The 20976-nt window shown below is 36.7% G+C and overlaps 1 protein-coding gene across 2 annotated transcripts; it reads right to left on the reverse strand.

The window, feature by feature from the left end:
- Nucleotides 1-384: 384 nt before the first annotated feature.
- LOC103481403 (uncharacterized) lies at nt 385-19267 on the reverse strand. 2 transcript variants are annotated; one of them, XM_017310848.1, is made up of 13 exons: nt 19016-19267; nt 13707-14021; nt 12685-12978; nt 11654-11959; nt 10934-11044; nt 7978-8139; nt 6655-6969; nt 6519-6569; nt 5497-5751; nt 4238-4585; nt 2589-2867; nt 1535-1780; nt 385-669 (listed from the first exon to the last, which is right to left on the reverse strand). In XM_017310848.1, exons 1-13 carry the CDS (start codon nt 19065-19067, stop codon nt 638-640), a joined length of 2766 nt encoding a protein of 921 aa, XP_017166337.1. In that variant the 5' UTR covers nt 19068-19267; the 3' UTR covers nt 385-637. The 2 variants fall into 2 exon arrangements, with proteins under 2 accessions (XP_017166337.1, XP_008435031.2); XM_008436809.2 differs by having other exon boundaries at nt 6655-6885; nt 19016-19266.
- Nucleotides 19268-20976: the final 1709 nt, after the last annotated feature.

Here is a 20976-nt window from a genome sequence, read left to right on the forward strand (position 1 = left end):
AACTTCAACGTGCCTTAATACCAGAAACCACTTCCTGATTCAAGTACACTGCCTCATGAAGTATTGCTTCATGGCTTCCGAAAGTACAACTTACACCAAAATGTTGTAATACAGAATTTATAAACACAGTCCTGCAACACTGAGAGGCATTTAATAAAACAGTACAAAAAGTGATCAATGTGACATAAATTTGCTCATCTCTGCAGCACATATGCAGAGATGAGTAATGAGTTGTTCCTGTGGTCAGAGCATAAAAAAACAAAACAAAACAAAAAAAAACAGAAGTATATTTTGAAACAAGAACTAATCTTGGCAGGTAACGGCTACGACTTTTGCACATAACTTTAAACACCAAAGCTGAAGAAACGACAAAACACATCCAGGTCAACATGATTTAGTTTTTATTTTATCGTCAGCTTATTCATACAAAAATAGAAACTTTTGTGGGAAAAACATACAAAGTTTAGAAGAAAGTAAAAGACAAAAGACTAGAGATATAAATAGACCCTCATCTAACAGCGGAAACATGTGAGATGCAGCTGAATGCTGTAATTTTTGTTAAGCTCCAGAGATAAATACATCACATTAGATACATTAGAAGGGATGTGAAATAAGGAAGCAGAGTTGTGAATCTTCTTCATGCAGAGGATGAAATTTCCTCATTGGGCTCTGAAAGAGAAAAACACACAGATGAGCAAACTTCCTGTTGAGTGTGGGAGTTTTTTTCTTAACTGGTAAATATTTTATTTAAGCAGCTTTTTGTCTGCTAGTAGAAAAGTTTCACGTTTCTATGGTTGACATTTAAAAGTGGAATTAAAATGCTAAAGGATAACGTTTGAATAAAGTTTGTTGAATAACATATTTTAGCTGGAAGTTGAAATATTTTTAATAACTTCTTATATTTGGAAGAGATAAATAAGACGCTCTGCTTCCCCCTCATGCTTCATTCTAATGTTTTATCTCTGTAGTTATGCTCTGCAAAAACACAAAATCTTAATCCAACTACTTTTAGTGTAATTTCTAGTGAAAATATCTTAATACACTTGAAATAAGACAAAACTAATCTAAAACTCACTTTTCAGCAAGATATAGGAGCTTGTTTTCAGTCAATAATTGCGTCTCTGTCTCTTTAAAAACTCCTGTTCTTTCTGAAGCTCCGCCTTCAGGAAGTCATCCCAACATGGTTCCTCTATTAACCCTTTAAATGTTTTTACCAGCATTTCACTGGGAAGTACCACAACAGATGAGCAGTTCCACCAGGTGTTTGCTAATTGCTGCTGGCTTGTCTGAAGGAGCTGAGTGGGGGAGGAGCTGCGCCTCAAAGGCGGAGCTAAGTTCACCCAGGCGTTTTGAACAGCTGAATGGTTGCCATGGAGACTAAAGGATTTCTCAAACATGCATAAAAAAATCGAGGCAACACTCCGGGAATGTTTTTGATGACATAATAATATTATAATATGATGCAAAGCTCAAAAAAGTAAATTTTACGTAGCACTGCCCCTTTAAATGAAAGGTACACTACTGAGGGTCTCACCTGTCCACGTCCGGTAAACAGGAATCTTGAGTGCCGGGTGTGTGATCTCCACACACAGTCTCAGACGTTCCCTCTCGCCGTCTCTCAGACCCATCCTCAGGTTGACTTTGTTGATGTGAAGCGCGCCGGCGGCGCCCGCCATTTTCTTATCGCTGTCCTCTTCGTCCTCCTCCGACTCGGATATTGTCTCCTCATCTATGTATTCTATGCCTTCAGTGTCGGGGTCTGTGACAGCAGCTTTTGTTTCTGAAAGAAGAATTACATATCTGAAAAGGTGACTCAATTACTGAACTGATCACAACATCAATTATTTAATATTTAAAAATTACATAACCAGATGGACCACAATATAAAATTGTGTGAAAATTTTGATATTTTAAAGGTCAAAAAGAAAAGAGCCCTGCTTAATGATTTTATTACATTGGGTTATAATTGTACATTTATGAAAGTATACTATATTTATAATATAGCTTCATTATTTTATTACATAAAGTGTTATGATTGTGCATTTATGTAACTGTTTTTGCAATAAACGTTTTGTTTACGATGTGACCCCAAGAAGAGTAGCCATTGTTTGTCATTGAGAAATAGGGATCCAAATGAACAAACAAAATGAAAATTAGTCATATTAACAACACAATTAAAGTTTCACAAGTTATAAAACTTATGAAAACTGCAGGTTCATGTCTGGTGAATTTTTGGTTAAAACAAACTTGTTTTTTATTCAGTGAAGATTCTCACAGTGAGTCGATTATCCAGAAATTTCACTGAAGAGAGAGCAGCGATACTTCACAATAAAAATACTCAAATAAAAATAAGTAATAAGTACAGCTTATTAAAGATACTAATAAAAAAAGTTTTTATGGGTATTAAAAAAAAAAAATCTAATCTAATTAGCCCGTCTTTTTGTGTGTGTGCCAAAATCGAATTTGGCAAATAAATAAAATTAATAAAAAAAATAAAAAATAAAATCTAAATAAATAAATAATAAAATCATGCAAAACATGACCAGGCTATTGTATTAGGATGGTGATATCATATAATAGACATTTACTTATTGCGTGGCCATTCTTGCGTCTCTCCGGTTTGTCCGGTGTTTGTCCGGTGTTTGTCAGGTTCGCGGACTCCTCCAGGGCGCAGACACTTTTCAGTTCTCTCTGTCCGTCTTCTCCGATCTCCTCTGTCTCACTGGACACTAACGGAGAGAAAGTCGGTCCCCCCGCGGACCAGAGTAGCTTGGCCTTGGGGTGACCTCCCTTCAGCAGGATGGAGAACACGCCGACGCCTTCGCTGCTCCAACAAACGGAAATCGACGGCGGAATGGTCGGGGAAGCTAAAGAAAACGGAAGGAAGTCGTCAAATGTTAAGCCTGAATCAGGACTTTACGCTACGTTCACACAGCAAGTCATCATGCTGATAATTCCGTTCATGCTACTAATTAAACACTACAGCAACGAGATTTCTGTATAAATGGCTAACGGCCCTAAAGCAACCCGCATGCGCAGAAGAAGAACGTTGACGTCACATAGCAGCGCTTTGTTTACGGAAGTAATAGTGGATTGAGCTGTTTTGGATCGATTTTAAAGTTTATTCAGCAATGAGAGCCGATAGTATTGTTGTCACATGATAATAAAAAGAAAGATTAATTGATAGCGATGGCTTTTTGTGGAGCATTTACTGTAATTTATGCAGGAAAGTTTGCTTGGATGTGTAGTCAGAGCCAGGGACTGCGATTGATAAATTCATAACCATAATTTTCAGTCATTGTTTACGTCCTGATTTACAGCGTCTAGTCTTTTCTGGTCCAGAATTAAGACACATGTTTCACCTCAATCACGTACAATTCGGATAAAATACAACATGATTCTCCAGACTGCAGAAGCGGTGAAAATACTGTAATATCCGAATTACTACAAATGGAAATCGAACAGATCTGTTTTTGTTTTTTTTTCGCTGAAAAGGTTGGAATTGTATGACAGAATATTAGGGAATTAAATAATAAATAAAGAAGGCAGGTACTGTTCTGGGAAAACTGTGGAACCTCTGGAGATGATAATGGAAATGATTTTACATGAAATCAAGAAAACCATGAACAAACCTGACCATCCTCTCCATGAGGCTGTCTTAGAAAAACTGAGTGCTATAGTCAAAAGCTTCTTCAGATTTGCTGTAAGACAGACCTCTACGGCAGATCTTTCCTGCCAACAGTCCTAACTCTGAAGAATTTTTAATTAAAATGAGTTACAACATTTAATTCCCTTTGGGATCAATAAAGTATTTTTGAATTTGAAAGAAATGATCAAATAAATAAAATTATGACAAAAAAGTGAACATTACACGAATAAAGTCATAGTATTACAAAATTAAAGTTGTAGCAATAAGGAGAACAGTCATAATATTACGGTTTGATTCTCATGACTTTATTTTCCTAATAATTCTCATATTATTGATACGTTGTTGCTCATATGACTTTATTCTGATAAAACTATCACTTTATTCCCTTAAAAACTTTTTACTCATAATTTAATTTGTTTTTTATTTTTCTTAGTTTGGTTCAAATACTCTCTCGTATAATTAAGTAATTCAGACTGCAGTGATGAAGTTGGTTAAAGGTCGCATTTGGGCAAAAAATACGAATTTGAGTCACATTTGTTAATGTGTGTTAATATGGCCTTAATAACTGTAAATGTTAATATTTCCCACCATTGTCTCTGTTTCTCCAGTGTCTCTCTATCGGCTCCTTTAGGGAACAATGCTGGACTCTGCAGGTAATGCCGCCTCCTCTGTCCTTTTTCTCCTGCAGGATTGGTTTCCTCTTCAGAGTCGCTGTGGCCCTGAAGAGCCTGGGCTCAGTTTGTATGGGGCCCCACAGCTCTCCTCCCTCTATCACCTCCTCTTCTCTGTCATCCTCCTCTCCATCTCCGAGCTTCAGCCACGTGACTGAAATGTTCGGAGGGTAGAAATCTGTGATCTCACATCCCAGAGTGAAGCTCGGATCCGAGGCATGAGTGAAGCTGACAACATCAGACACGCACGGCCTTTTGATGAAGCCTGAAAGGAAATAAATGTGGCAGAAATGTGACGTATGTTACAGGTAAAGTTTCTTTTTATCAGCTGTGTTTCCATTACAAATGTGCGCAAACTTTTGTCAATATTCTGCTGATGCCGAAAAACCCCCCTGTAATTTTGCAATTTCTGTGTGTCCATTAAATGGGAAATTAAATTAAAATCACATGCGAATAAGCTTGTTTATAAGCCATTAAAATAGGTGTAAACAGTTACATGAGAAATATTCATAATTCAGGCATGGCGCTCATCATCCATTAGCCAATAAGAGGAGATGTCGGTGTCTTATTTCGTAAGGGCCGTGCTAATAAAAAAAATTATGAAAATAAAGTCATAATATTTCAAGAATAAATTTATAATATTACAAGAGTAAAGTTGTAATTTTATTACTTTATTCTTGTAATATTTTTTTTCTCTAAGCGTGGCCCTAAAACTCCACCGTGCAAATATCTCAGCACTTGTGAAATAAGACAAAACTAACTTGCAAGTAACTTTTCAGGACAATTTTGAGGAATTTGTAGTTGGTGATTTCACAGAAGAGCTATGGATTCAACATATTTGAATAACAACCAACTTCTTATGAACTGTGACGCTGTGAGAGCTCTGGTGGAATCGGCTCCACATTGTCTGAAAAAACAAAAACAAACCATCGTCCTCGTACCACTTCCTGTCGTCTTTGCAGTTTCCGGCAGTAGTAACATCCGGTTGTTGATCACGTGATTCATGTGATGTGAAAAAAGTCTTTCGATATGGTTCCAGCACAAAAACGTTTTACGGCAAAACATGAGTTTTGTCAAAATTGGCGTGTTTCTATTAAGTTCTTTTTTTTTCTCGAAATTTCAGTTTGCACAATTTTTTGGTAAATGGAAACGCAGCTCGTTGTCTGTTGTGGGCACCTCTGGTCTCGCGGGTGATTGGTTGCTTCAGGGCGACGTGGTGCACGCTCACCCACACCTTGGTGGCGCCCTTCTCCACCTCGCGGCGAGGAAGTTTGCACTGACTGAAGGCGGAGAAGAAGCCCTCTGAATTGGGCCGAGGCGACGAAGAGGCCTTGGAAGCCACGGGGCTGAGCTCCCCGCCCTGACAGAACCAGCGGAAGGTAATGACATCCGGATGGAAATGTGTTGCCCCCACTGTCATGTTGATGACATCTGAAAGAAAAGGATGCAGCTTTGACAACACGGGAGACTAACACACTGGATGGTACATTTAATACACAAACCTGAATGCGTTTTAGTGGGACTGGCAGGCAAACACAAAGTGGGACATGATTCATATTTTCACTCAAGTGAAAGTACAAAGTAGCCATCCAAGAAATTACTCAAGTAAGAGTAAAAAAGTATTTAGTAAAAAGGAAACTCAAGTACTGAGTAAGTGATCAAAACATCAATCACTTAATATTTAAAAATTACATAATCAAACAGAGCAAAATATGGAAATTTTGGTATTTTAAAGACCAAAATGAAAATATAAGTCTCCTAATTACGAAACAAAATCAGGCAAAATTTATATTTTTCCAAATCAATTTATTTTAATATTAAAATCATGACACTTTAACAAAAACTGCAGGTGTGTGTCTGGTGAATTTTTGGTTGCAGCATGTTTGTTCTTTGTTCAGTGAAGTTACTCACATTACATTTTACTCAAGTAAGAGTAGCGATAAATTACTCGTGAACGTAAAAAGTACATTATAATAAAAACTAAGTAAATGTAAACAGCTACTCTGGGTGCCATGTATCGGTTTTGATCAGCTTACTTGTCTGTGCTAAAAGCATTCCCACAGCATAATACTGCTGAAAATTGATGTTTACTGACTCAGTCTTGTGGTCTAAACTCACTATTCCTACTAGTCCCAATGAAGTTTGTGGTGTTAATGTCAACGGATGTGGAGAATTTTTTACATGAGGATTTTATTTACCTGGATTATTTTCTGTCTCTGCCAGCTGTATTTCAGACACCTCTGGAGCAGCTGCGTACAAAAAAAAAAGTATTGTTACAAACAGATTATAAAGAAAAATTAAACGTATTTGAAGAGAAAAAACAGGATTTCTTACAGAGAATAGTAAACCTCTCCGACACTCTTTCCTCCACAATCTTGTCCTTGCCCACATAGGACACCTGACATTTAAACACAGCGCCCTTGTGCAGAGAAATCCGCGGGACAAAGGTGAGAGCGGAAACCAGCTGCTGGGTCCCCTTCCCGGAGGAGAGGACCGGCCCCTGCGTGTGCAGCTTGTAGTACCCCATCTCGCCTCCGGGGGTCAGCAGAGGACCTTTCTCTGAAGCTGGGGAGGTGAGAGTTAGACCGAAGGGCAGGTGGATGGTGGTTAGCGGAGTGTAAAGGCAGTTAAAGTTAGACCTGGAAGTTCCTATTTGCATGTAATGTTGTCAGGCGGGAGGATTATGGAGACGTTGATGAGAAAACATTACAAGTTAGATGCGCAAATATTTCACCATCACTTATTTAAAAGTTGTTGCACTGCAAAAACACAAAATCTTACCAAGTGTTTTTGGTCTGGTTTCTAGTGCAAATATATGACGCAGTACTAGGGCTATACTAATAAAAATCAATAAAGTAAAATTATGAGAATAAAGTTATAAAACCACAAGAACAAAGTAACGTTATGAGAAAAATAGTATAAAATATTACAAGAATGAAGTTGTTTGAGAATAAAGTTATACTATTCAATGACTTGAAATACAACAACTTTATTCTCATATTGTTTCGGTTTCATTCTTGTACGAGTTTATTCTATTATGACTTTATTCTTGTAATTTTACAACTTTTTCCTCGTAATCTTATAACACTATTCTAGTAATTTTACAATCTTATTCGTGTAATTCTATGACTACTTTTTTGTAAGTTTATGACTTTATTCTTGTAATTTTATGGACTTTCTTCCATGTAATTTTATTAGTACTTGAAACAAGACCAAACTAACTCACAAGAAACTTTTCTTCAATAAACAGGAGCTTGAAATATCTTGTTGCACTGGCAGATTATTTCACTTATAACTACTAGTTTTTAATCAATATTAAGGAATTGCTAACTTGAAACAAGCTCCTATAATTTGCTGAAAAGTTACTTGTAAGTTTTGTTTTATCTCAAGTGTACTAAGATATTTGCAGTAGAAACTAAACCGTTTGGAGTGCTGGATGATGCAGAAATGGTCTGATATTTCTTCTCTCTAGAATCCCAGATCAACCTTTTGACCTGCACTCATCCTTTTTCCTGTTAATCTAAAATGCACAACATTTTGCTTACATTTTTTTCACTTTTCTTGTATTTGCACTAAGAAAAAAACAAATTCATTCCTGCTATTCAATCCAAGTTTAGCTCAGTTTGATGAAACCTGCTGCGTCTGAAGTGTCCCAACCTGTGAGCGAGGTGTCATTGATGGCGGTGTCGTTGAGGAACCACCTGGTCTGGACCCGGTCCACGCGCCGGCCCTCGATGCTCACGCTCACCCGCCCCTTTTGGCCGACGATGACGTGCGGCGGCAGGATGATTCCTGACACAGTGAGCGACTTCTGTTTCTCTGTGGAAATGAGAGCGTTAAAAAAAACCAGTTCCTTCATCTGGCCTTCCCGTAAATTTGACCTCTAACCCAGTGGCGTCCAAACGTTTTGCATTGTGGGCCAAAATAATTTTATTATGGGTTTTCCAGCCACATGATAATTACTTGATTATTATTGCACAATTAAGTTATTTTATTATGCAACACAAATCTGGAAAAAACTTCCAGAAAACTGAAAAACAGCTGAAACACTGAGCTCTAAATGTTTTCATTTTTAAACTGGCCTGTTTAGGATGTGGTGGGTCACAGCAGCTCTAACAGCAGCTTCGTGACATTTCCTGAGTGAACATGTGAACACGCTGCTGCAGCGGTGCAAAAGGGATTTAAGCTGTCATTTACTGAATAAAAAAAATAAATTCTCCCTCATTTTGAAGCATTTTTGTTATACTTTAAAAGAGATATATTCTCATAAAGTAAAGTAAATCTGTTATTTTTTTTTAAATATTTTGTGGGCTAAATAAAGACAACAAATGACTGATCTAAAAATATGTTTAGTTTTTGCAGAAAATGTGATTATAATACTCTTTTTTACCATTTTGTGTTTTTGTTCTAATATTTCTGGTAATGTGAGACATATTGTTGTTAAAATCCATGAAAATAGAAAATAAATCGTCAACTCTCTTCCTACACTGCAAAAACAGAATATCTTACTAATTATTTTTGGTTGAGAATAATGTAAATATGAAAAAAGTTTAAGTTCCACCAGCAGATTATTTCACTTATAATTTGGATAAAATATGTTGGTTTAAGTAAAATAATCTGCTAATTTAACCAAAACTTTGTCATCAATTTTACGGAATTAGTGACTTAAAACAATCTTCTACATGTGGTGGGATGTTGTTCCACCCTCCCCCACTCTGTGCACCGGGCATCGTTGAATGCCTTTGTAGTTGGGCGGGCCGCTGCAGGGTGCGTGCGTCTTTGTTTCTCTCACTGTTGCTACGGTCGGCGGCTACATGTCGGCTTGTGTGTTTGGTCGACTCGTCTGCAATCGTAAGTGCCAGTTTTGCTATCCGTGGTTGAGATCATGGTTGGTTTTTGGGTGCTACACCTATCGTGCGTTTCTGCAGTGTTGCTCTGATGGCRTTGCCGGCTGCAGCTGGGGGTTGCTGTGGCGTGCGGCTTCCGTCTGGTCCTCATCTGCTGACCCGCTTCCTCCCGGGTTAGGCTGTGTTTCCACCCCTGGGTAAACTACCTGCTATTTAGCTTTTGATTTATTTAATCTGGATACACCGTTAATGGGTTTTCTGTTTCAGGCAACTGATTGTGTTTGGAGCTGCAGCGCTTTGGACGCTCTGCTGTCTTGTCTTGCCGTTGTTTGTTTGGGCCGCTCTCAACTAAACCTGTTGCGGATTGGGCAGGCTGTATGGGTGGGGCATTATTCCTCTGCATCGAAGGGCATTTGGAAGCGGATGACGACAACGATTTTTTCCATTGTTTGAAGTGTTTTCTTTTATAGTTTTTGTTTGATTTACTCATTTCTTTTGCATTGCATGTTTTCTTTTTGTTTTTACTACTTTCTTTTGTATTGCATGTTTGTTTATTTAGTTTGGAATCATTTAACTTGTCCGTCCTGTACCTTATGTGTTCCTTTTGTTCCAGGGACCGAGTAGTAGGACCGAAGCCTAATTTTTAACAAGAGAATTGTTTTAAGGAAAATTGTTTAATAAAATATTGTGCACTGTTAAATCTGTGTTTGGATGCATCTTGTTACTTTTAAAAAGATGCCCACCTGCTGGTCACATACATGATGCTGAAAATGACTTGTAAGTTAGTTCTGTCTTATTTCAAGATATTTGCATTTGAAACTAGAAATTAATACATTGTAAGATGTTGTGTTTTTGCAGTGCCTGATTGTGTGCCTTACCTTTTAGAAGATAAACTCATGCATTATTTGTTTTACCCAGTTTTTAAAACGTTTTAGCCTTAAAAAGGCATCACATAATGATATAGTACTCACCAAGTCCATAATGTGCCACTCAAAACGGACCTTTAACAGTTTTTACATTTCATCATGAGGTAACCATAAACACTTAAAAAAACTTTTCTGTGGTAAACCAACACAAAGTTGTACTTGATTGTGATGCAGATTGGACAGGATACATGCAAACTGATATGTTCTTATATAATTGCCTCATGAGTTTTCAGACTGACATCCTTCAGTCAGGCTCAGTCAGACTGACTTGAAAAAGCCTGTAAACACCAATTTTTAAGTCTTTCCATAGATTCTCAACTCAATATAGGTCTGGACTCTGACTAGGACATCCTAACACATGAATATGCTTCAATCTAAACCATCCTATCATGTCTCTAGCTGTTTAGGGTTGTATCTGTATTTAGCCCTTCCATAAATGTCAGATTTGTGCTGCACATATTACCTATCCACTCATTCTCCCACCTGAGCTGTGAATCTCTGCAGCTCCTCCAGAGTCACCAACAAGTGGTTTCTAGATGATATGTCAACAAAAAAACTCTCAAAACGTTCTGGAGTTCAGATTGGGTTGCCTGGTAACAGGCCTTGGCTTTGCTGGGGTTGCTAGGTAACGGCACAGTTGAATGTGACTTAACAGTCGGGAGGTTTTTGAAACAAAAAAACATTAAGTTATTGCCAATAAAACAGCTGGATGCTTTTTTTTTAAGTACTTGGGTTGTTTTTAGAAGCAGCAGAGACAAATGAAAGAACAAAAAACTGAAAAATTATCATTTTGAGTAACAGAACCCCTTTAAACTTTCTGCATCTCAGGCTCTGACTCACCGTCTCTCCTCCTCCAGGAAAAGCCGAAGCAAAGCAGGAAGACCAACACAATGGAGATACACATCATGGCCACGGATGCTTTGGCTGACTTTGTCAACACAGGAGCTTCATCTGGCAGAGGGAAAAAGAAGGAAAAACTTAATGAAGAAGAACAAAAACATCAAAAACTAAAATACACTTTAAAAGAATCCACATTTCAAGCAGCTCAAGATACCAGAAGAAGATATTTTATTTAATCTGGATGCTACAGATATGAGAGAGCATTTCCAAGCTCAGAGATTCTCAGAAAAAAAACTATCACATTTTAAAAATATTGTCTTAGAATCCACAAAAATAGAAAATAAATTATTTACTGTCTTCCTACACTGCAAAACACAAAATCTTAGCAAATATTTTGTCTAGTTTTTCGTGCAAATATCTCAGTACACTTGAAATAAGACAAAACTGGATTCAAAGTAACTTTTCAGCATTAGTTTAAGTAATATGTGAAAGTAGAAAAAAATACTAATTTCACTAGGAGATTTTTTCACTTATAATGTGTGAAAATGTCTTTTTATGAGATTTACTCAAAACAAGCTGCTATATTTTCCTGAAAAGTTATTTGTAAGTTAGTTTTATCATATTTCAAGAGTACTAAGATATTTGCAGTTAGAACTAGACTAAAGCGACTTGGTAAGACTTTGTGTTTTTGCAGTGTAGACCAGCATGTTGAGCTTTTACCCTGAGGGTCCAGCTTGTCCAGGTCTGCTGACGTTCTGGTCGGATCCACCGCCCCCGGTTGGTTCACTGCACACTCCACCGTGCCGCGCCTGCGCCTCTGCTCCGGGCTCAACGTGAAATACCGCCTGGTGCTGTAGGTCCGGTCCGGGTTCTGATCCGTGGCCGGGGGGTCCGGGAGCGCCGTGCCGTTCTGGAACCAGGACACGGACACGTCCTCTGGGTAGAAACGCTCCACATCGCAGTAAAGAGTAAGAGGAGCGTTGGTGGAGCGAGTCTGAACAACGGACAATCTGACAGAAGGGAGATCTGAGAAGACAAGCAAGAATAATCTTCAGACTCAAATTAATTTAAATCAGATGCAGCGGTGTAATAAGGCTATTGTGGGTAAAAGAAATTATGCCAAAAAACTAAAAAATGTAGAATTATCTCAGAAATTTTCTAGAAAAAAGTTTATAATTTCTGAGGTCTAAAAGTTCAAAAGTTGCAAGAAAAAAGAAAACACATATGATTTTAGATTAATCTAAAAAAGTATTTAAAAAGTTTAAAAGTAAAAAGTTTTAGAAATTTTGAGATTAATCTAAAAAAAAAATTCTAGGAAAAACCTGAAAATCTCTTAAGTTTAAAATGATGGCAAATTTCAACTTTTGAAAATTTTGACTTTCCAAAGTGAGAAATTTTCCAAAAGTAATTTATTTTTTTTTACTTTTGAAAGTCAAAAATTTCTAAAACATTTTTTTATTCTTCTTCTTTTGGGAGGGCGGGGAGGAATTCTTAACTTTTCAAACTCAGAAATTTAAAAGTTTTTATTTATTTAAAATTTTTAATTTTTGGAGTTCTGAAATTATGTCTGAGATTAATCTAAAAAATTTCAGCGTTTTTCTAGCAAATTTTTTATTTTTTAAACACAGAAATTCTCAAGTTTTTTGTTGAAAATATATAAAACTGTACTGTGATCCTAATACTCTGTCATAATGAGCTTTTTATGCTAAGCCTCAGGCCTCAGAGCATTTTTCTGTTGAAAATAAACTCACGGGTGACACTGAGCCGGAAGTCCAGCTCCTTGGTGCTGCCTCTGTGTGACACCTGGCAGCTAAAGGTCACGTTCTGGTCCTCTTTGGATGGGTAAAAGGTCAGGTTGTTCACCGCCGTGTAGAATCCATCCGGACTCGGCTCGCCTTCCACCTGCAGGGCCGGCTGGATCACTTCTTCTTCTCGGGTCCAGGAGAAAAACACCGGCGGTGGGTAGAAGCCTCTGGCATGGCACTCAAGCTGGCTCTCTTTTTCTAACAGAACCCACTTCTGAGGCACAGAGACTGAAGGGGGCGCTAAAGAGCAGAAACAACAGAGAAAGGAAGCAGACTTTCACAATGGAGCGTTAGGGCCAAGGTATACAGAAAAAAAAAGAGTACATTTCTGTCAAAAAGTTGACATTTTTCCAAAAGTCAACATTTTGGAGCTCAGAATTTTTTTTTTTTGAAAATATGTTAAATTAATCGAAAAATTCTGATTTTTTCCCCCCACAAATTTTCAACTTTTGGAGTTCAGAAATTTCCTCGTTTTTCATGAAAAATTTCTGAGATTAATCTAAAAATTTCTGAGTTATTTCTAGCAAACTTCGACTTTTGGAGCTCAGAAATTCTTTTTTCTTTTAGAAAATTTCTTGATCTCCAAATGTCACATTTTTTCCCTCACTCATTTATTACCAGTAGCTTGAAAATGTAAAAAAATGTTCTGGAAAATTTGACATTTCAGACGCTGGAAAATTTCTGAGTTCTTTCTAGCAAACTTTAGACTTTTGCATATCAAAAATTTCCATGTTGTTTCTAGAAATTTCTGAGGTAAATTTCAAACTTTTGAATTTTTTTCTTACAAATTTATGATTGTTGTAGCTCAGAAAATTCCAATATTTTTCTAGAAAATTTTGGTGCTCTTTTGGCAGAAATGTACTCCTTTCTTCCTAACCACAAAATCTCTAATACGCCGTTGTAGACTTTAAATTTTTGCTTCAGTTTTACAGTATGAATCTATTAGAAACAAGTGAACTATAACATACCTAGAATACTAAATGTAACATTTCTAGAGAACAGGTCTGTAGAGTTGTAGCTGACTGTGCATTTATAAATCCCCTGCAGACTGAAGCTGGCGCTGAGGATGGAGATGGAAAAATCCCCGTTGGTGAAATCGGATGGATCCCAGCTGAATCCCTCCTTTATTTCTTCTTCTGCTCCATCGAAGGAGGCGACAGTCGAGTTTTCTCTCGTCCAGTTGACTCTGATCAGAGAGACGTCCATTTTGTCTCCTGGTGGGGAGAAGCTGCAGCGGAGCGTCGCATTTGTGTTTGGGTTCGCCTCGATTTCATCAGCAGACACTGAAGCAGAGCAAACAGAAGCACATCTCAGTGAAGTTCATTCAAAAAGGAAAACTCATGTCGATAATTTCACAGAGTGATGCGTTTAAGTTGTTAATTTTGTTATAACTTGGAGGTAATGAAACAAAAAATTCAGTTTATCTGAAAGTTTGAATATCACATAAAACAAATAAACAAGAAGAGTAAGTATCTGGAAAGTTAAGTGGAAGGAAAAAGATCCATCAAATTAGAATATTACATAAAACCAATAAAAAAGGAGGTAATTGCTTAAACTGTTGACTGTAGCAGTGACGTGTGGTCAGGGGAGGCAGGTGAGGCAGAGCCTCATCTACCATCATAGAAAAATAATATATAACAATAAAATAATTTATAAAGATATTTTCACCCTATGGTTTGTACTATAAAGTACCTATTTTTCATTTAATTTAAAAATCAGATGATTTTTTTTCTTCAAAATCGCTGAATTTTCGCGTTTTCCCATTCAAATGCTTGCAAGCGAAGTCGGTGAGGCAGCAGCGAGCTGAGCCTCATCTGGAATTGCGCAACCTCTCGCTAACTGCACCGGTTGCCACTCTATGAGCGCATGCTCCTTCTGTCTGTACGTCGCCAATAAAATAGTTAACAACATTCAATGTATGTACTGATTTTCCATAATTTAGCTTATGTATTTAATGTACTGTGTTTTTATTGTCACCAACTGTGTGTGTAACGTGTTTCGTGTGCTGAGGAGCCATCAGAAACGGCAGAGAACAGATTCGAGGTGAGGCAGGCAGTTCTCGTGCCTCACCGCTGGGGGCGCTCATGAACCCAGACACTGTGACTCCACAACTGCAGAGTAAGAGACTGTAACAGCAATCTAGCCATACAGTAGCTGCGCTGATACAGAGAGCGAGAAAGACGTGGTTTTGAGTTGTACTTTAACGGTTTCTCCCTTTGCTGTTAGGCACAGCACGAAATTAATATCTACATGTCAAGTTTGATTGAGATAACGGAATTATTCTGCGGCGGCGGCGCGGCTAAGCATCATATGTTAAAGAATAGTCTTTTTGCCCTCCAGCATTGTACGCATGCGCGAAATTTCCTTATGTAAACAATAACATGCAGGGGGTCTAGATTTGTAAATCCGATTATAATTAAGTCGGTGCTTCACCAGCTATGAACCTCACCGCACGTCACTGGACTGTAGTATCTGAGTATGTTAATGGAAAGTTGAGGGGAAGGATAAAAAATTATAGAAAGTAAGAATATTACACAAAACCAATAACAAGAAGGGTAAGGTGCAAGAGGTCATTACTTAAGAGGTTGGCTGTAGTATCTGAGTATGTTACTGGAAAATTGAGTAGAAGGGAAAAAAAATCCATAAAGTTACAATATTACATAAAACTAATTTAAAGTGATTTAAATAAAATATATTTTATCTAAATATATTTTATTAATGTATAGTCCTTGTCAGTGTAGTTGACAAGGACTACACTGAGACAGTGCAGTCCTTGTCAATATAAAATGTATTTATGTAGCACTTTAAAAACAGGTTTAAAACGGCACCAAAAAACGATAAGAGGTTGGCTATTTGATGAAAAGAAAAGAAATACAAGAAAAAAAAATGTATAATGTTAAAATAAGTATAATAATAATAAGTAAACAAAAACAAAAGACGGTTGGTTGTCCTTTTTGTCCCAGGTAAGATGCTTTTGACGCTCCCTGTGGGTCAGGAGTGGCCCAACTCAAGTAATGTGTGCAGGTTCAGTCCATGTGTGCAGGTTCCTGCATCACCAACTCCAGCTGCGGTCCAGGCCTTTTGGGTCTCCCCAAATCTCCTAAATGTGCTTTTTGTTCCACTTTTATTACAAAGATTCCATTTATCTGCCAAACTTTTTCCTTTCACTCAACTTTCCATCAGTATGCTTAAGTAAATCATCCTGTTCACATTTAGTTTGTCTAACAGTGACCTTTGTGACATAACTTATTTTTCTCAAGTTTGTAATTTTCTAAAATTAAATCACATTGTTTAAAACTAAAATAAAGATTATTTATAATCTTTATTTTAGTTATATATCAGTTTCACATTTAACTTTAATTACTGAAACTAAATTATCTTCTAGATGGTATTCTAGTTGGCTGAGATGCAAATGTTTCTATTTTATTTCATATATTTATTGTAATATTCTCTGCAACAGAAACAGGAAGAAGGAAGCTACAAACTCATAGGAAATTATTTAATTTTCTTCCTGGAATGAAAAACCCGCTGTACATTTGAAAGCAACACTGAATTCAAACAAACATTTTTTAAATCAAATCAGTCTTGGAACCTGGACTTTAACACAAATAGGCCGATTTTTATTTTATTTATTGCTCGTCTCCAGACTCTAGTGTTTTAGTTTCATTCTTTTCCTCTCTAAAGGTAAATCAGTAATCGCAGTATAACCCACTCTCAATGAATCGGTGAAAATATAAAGTCTTCTAATCAGCTTAATTAGTAACCTGCACAATAAATACTTGCATGCAGATACGGCACCAAGTTACACGAAACTTTCCACACTCAAGTGTTTATGTTTCACCTCCAGCAAAGTGTGACAGACAAGCCTTTAGGACTGAACGACGCCTTTTTGTTGCTTATAAGTGCAAATAAGGTGAAGTAGTTTCAACCTCAGCTGCAATCAGTCATTTGAGAAAGTTATTTTCCACACTGAGGCACAACTGGAACTTTTTTTTTATCTTAAGTCAATAATAATTCATGAAAATGTATGAGTTAAACTTACAGATTATTTTACCTACAGCAAGATATTTTCCCAATGTTACAAGTGAAATAATCTGCAAGGGAACTAGAACTGGGTTGCTAGGTAACAGGCTGGGCTTGGCTGGGGTTGCTAGGTAATGGCGCCACTGGAACTAGAACTTTTTCATCAATATAAGGGATTTTTGAATTAAAACCAGCTCTTATTTTCTTGCTGAAAAGTTACTTGTAAGTTTGTTTGGTCTTCTTTTGAGTGTACTAAGATATTTACAGTAGAAACTAGACCAGAAATAGTTGGTGATATTTGTGTTTTTGCAGTGATTCCGTCTGGGGAGTCATTTGTTTTAAACTGGTGCACTGCAAAAACACAAAAGTACAAAGTGCGAAAAGTAGCTTTGTTCTGGTTTCCAGTGTAAATATCTTACACTTGAAATAAGACAAAACTAACTCATTGGAAACCTTTTTAGCAAGATTGATTTAAGTAAATAACTCCTTTATTTTGGTGGAAAAAGTTCTAGTTCCAGTAGTTTTAATCAATACTATGGAAATTAGAACAAGAACTTTTATCTTGCTGAAAAGTTGCTTATGAATGTGTTTTATCTTATTTCTTGTGAACTAAGGTATTTGCACTTGAACATAGAACAAAAATACTTGGTAATATTTGTGTAGAACAACCTGTTTTCAGATTCCAATATGTGACCAATTTATTTTTATTTAACATGTTTAGCAAGGCCTCTGGAGGTGAGACAAGCCCACAGCATTATATTTCGCCTACTGTACTTAAAGGTTTTTGTTTCACACCTCACCCACCTGGAGTGTTTTGTTGCTGAAAAGTTCAATCTTGATCTCATTTGACCTAGTTAAAGGCCTACAAAAACTCCTTATGTTAATGTTTGCGATGGTAGGACAAAAAATGTTCTTTTTTTAGGAAGATTACTAATGTAATAATATATTTGAACCAGAAACTAGATTTAAAAACTTGTTAAGATTTATATTTCCTGCAGTGCAGAATAAAGTCGAGTCCTCATCTGGTCTCATTTATCACAGTAATTAAGATTTTTTTTTTTTAAATTCTTCATGTAGGATATTTTTTGCTGAACAACTTCTGTCAGATTAAAACTTGCATTTTTCTTAATTTTCTTTTCAGTTAAAGTACTGCAGTACAGTATTCATTTATTTTCCACACCTTTGCTACGATTTCCAATAAATGCTGAAGGACATTTTACCCAAATCAGTTGTATTGTTCTATGTATTGTTTTAGTGAAGATTTTTAAAGAAGCTACATTTTTATTCTTAAAATAATTCAGTTTTAATGTTCTACTTATCCTGCAGCAGGAAGAGTCGGCCACACTAGACAATCATTTCATAAAAACACAGCAGACATCATGTTTCACCAGGGAATATGTGGATAAAAATTAACATAAAGTCCTAGAAAACATTAATACAGTGACTCACTTAGAAACTCTTCTTAAGACTCTTTTTTTTTTAACATATTTCCTTGTCCTCTGTTTATCAGCATTATCAGATCACAAATAAGTAAATAATGGCAGTACTTAATGCAAAAACTGCAATATCGGTGCTGATACACTGCAAAAACACAAAATTGTACCAAGTAATTTTGGTCTAGTTTCTAGAGCAAATATTTTAGTTCACTTAAAATAAGAAACTATCTTAAAAGTAACTTTTCAACAAGATATGGAGGTTTGTGTTAAGTAAATAATTGATTAATACTGCTGAAAAAGTGGTAGTTGGTTTGTTGATTTATGTTCTTATGACATAAAACACTTTGAACTGGACTGTTGCTTAAATGTGCCATGAAAATAAAATTTGATTTGTTATAAGAGCAATAATCTGCCAAAGGAACTAGTAATTTATCATCAATATTAAGGAATTATTAACTTAAAACAAACCTCTATATTGTGCTGAAAAGTAACTTTTTAAGTTAGTTTGTCTTATTTGAACTAGAAACTAGGCCAATAATTCTGGGTAAGATGTTGTGTTTTTGCAGTGTATGCATTAAATTAACATAATTTAAAGAAATAAATCTACATTTTTCTACTTTTTCATCATTATGCATGAATGTACACCACTTTAATATTGCATGATCACAATATTACAAAGCATAAATTCCCTCTGAGAGTTAAAACAGGAAGTAAAACTCTGTTAAACTCTTACAAACGTCCAGTTTGAGCTGGAACCCGCAGATTAAGCCCCGGATTATCCATGCAGGCCTGTTAGTGTAATAACACACAATACTCACCAGGCTTTATGAGAGCCAGGAGCACAGCAAAGACGAGGACTTTACACCGCATGGTCGGGCTTGTCTTCACTGCAGAATCTTATCAACAGGTCCGTTCTGCAGGCTAATGCTTATATAGAGGTCCGAGGTGACAGGGGGCGGGATCGTCCCGAAGGAACAAGAAATATTGTTCCTGGGCCTCACAGGGAGTGAAAGGAGGCTCTTTGATATGTGGACGTTCCTCCAAATAAAGGAGGAAAGAGGGGAAAGATGTGCGGGGAAGCACAAGTGGAGGAAACGGGTCACTTAAAATTCACACGGGCCGGAGTCCAAGGTTTTCTGGGGAGCTGCTTGACATTGGCGCAGCGTTGCCGTGAACAAACGGAGAGTAATCCCCACTGAGCTGGTGTGGGCAAACACTCAGCCGACACTACAGCGCTTTTCTGAGAGAGCAAGAAGTTACATTTAGGAGAGAAAAGGAGGTTCTGTTCTCCTTCACAGAGTTTAGTCCCAGCCGTCATGAGGGTTAACGGCTGGAGGAAAGTCTAACTATTCACTTAATTAGATGTTTATCTTGTTTCACTTTGGATATTGACACTATTAGGGCCATCGTAGATAGAAAACGGAAAAATGGAGGAATACATTTTCATTTATTTTGAGCCCCAACAGTTGAAAATTGGCAGGAAAATTTTTTTTAGGTTAAGCTCACATGCTGAAAGTAACATGTAAATTAGTTTTGTCCAGTTTGAAGTGTACTAAGATCTCTGCACTAGAAACTAGATGAAGTTAGCTGGTAACATTTTGTGTTTTTGCAGTGCAGACTGATTCTGAAAGCTTTTAACGGATCCGGCAGGAATTTGGTTTGAGTGCTTGAAATCCAACTCAGATTTCCGGAAAATGCGGATAGTTTATGTAGGCCAGGCTGGTTTTCTTCAAATCACAATTTGATACAATACTTTTTCTTATTTACTCAGGTTATATTTATTCTATATTTGAATATGTTTAACAGTCAAATACTTTTCCGAGCATAACACAGCGTACCTATGTCACAGAGCCGAAGTTTGTGTGAAACAAACACAAGGCTAGAAATGCTTTAGAAAGTGACTAATGTTTGTTAATTTGACTTGTTTGCATACTGTGTTTGAACACTTCCTCTTATTTAATGGAAGATTTTCTCTTTTCTCCTTTGACACCGACTGGCTTTAGTGTGAACGTTTAAAAAGACGAATAACAGGAAGGAGAACTTTCACCTTTCACCTGATGATTTTATGTTTCTACGTTGGTTTGATCTGAACATCAACAAAATCCTTCTTTAGGCCAGAACATGACATCTATTTTCCATGCACACCGATTAAATGTTTTGGCAGACAGGGAAGTAAATAACAAATGTCATGGTGATGGTGCAACTTTGGACAAACGACGTCAGCTTGATTTCAGTTTAATTTTGCTTTTGTTTTTAAATAAAAACTATTTTGAAGAGATTTGACATCAGAGTAGAAGAATCCATCCAAACATCCTTTTTTAGATCCACAAATTTGTTCAGAGTTCGGATCAAAGGTGATGGTTTAATGTAGATTGAGCAGAAAAATCGAGATGCCGAACTAGGCCTGTCACGATAACAAATTTTGCTGGACGATTAATTGTCTAAACAATTATTGCGATAAACGATAATATTGTTTCAATACCTCTTGACACTGATTTAATGGAAATGACTAACAAATGCACGCGATTTCCTGCCATAGATAGATACACTTTATTTTCAAAAGAACACATAACACTGGAACTGATAAACTAAACAAGCAAAACAACCAAAAACTAAAATAAAATGGATTCTCAGCCTCCATTAACAAAAAACTTACTTGAATAAAAACTAAACAACATAAAGCCAAAGTGGAAATAAATACTGCATTCAACCAGAAGAGTGCAGATTATTAAGTCTGTATACTATATTGTCCTTCAGTAATCACTAGATTTAAATAGAG

Source organism: Poecilia reticulata, linkage group LG19 (genome assembly GCF_000633615.1).
Source record: "Poecilia reticulata strain Guanapo linkage group LG19, Guppy_female_1.0+MT, whole genome shotgun sequence".
Taxonomy (NCBI): Eukaryota; Metazoa; Chordata; class Actinopteri; order Cyprinodontiformes; family Poeciliidae; genus Poecilia; species Poecilia reticulata.

What these genes read in the sequence shown, in the direction of transcription:
- LOC103481403 (XM_017310848.1), bottom strand. Translation starts at nt 19,067, where the DNA reads ATGCGGTGTAAAGTCCTCGTCTTTGCTGTGCTCCTGGCTCTCATAAAG. An exon ending in CCTGGCTCTCATAAAGCCTG is followed by an intron (nt 14,022 to 19,015) that starts GTGAGTATTGTG and finishes GCTCTGCTTCAG; the next exon opens with TGTCTGCTGATGAAATCGAG. An exon ending in AATCACCCGCGAGACCAGAG is followed by an intron (nt 4,586 to 5,496) that starts GTGCCCACAACA and finishes ATTTCCTTTCAG; the next exon opens with GCTTCATCAAAAGGCCGTGC.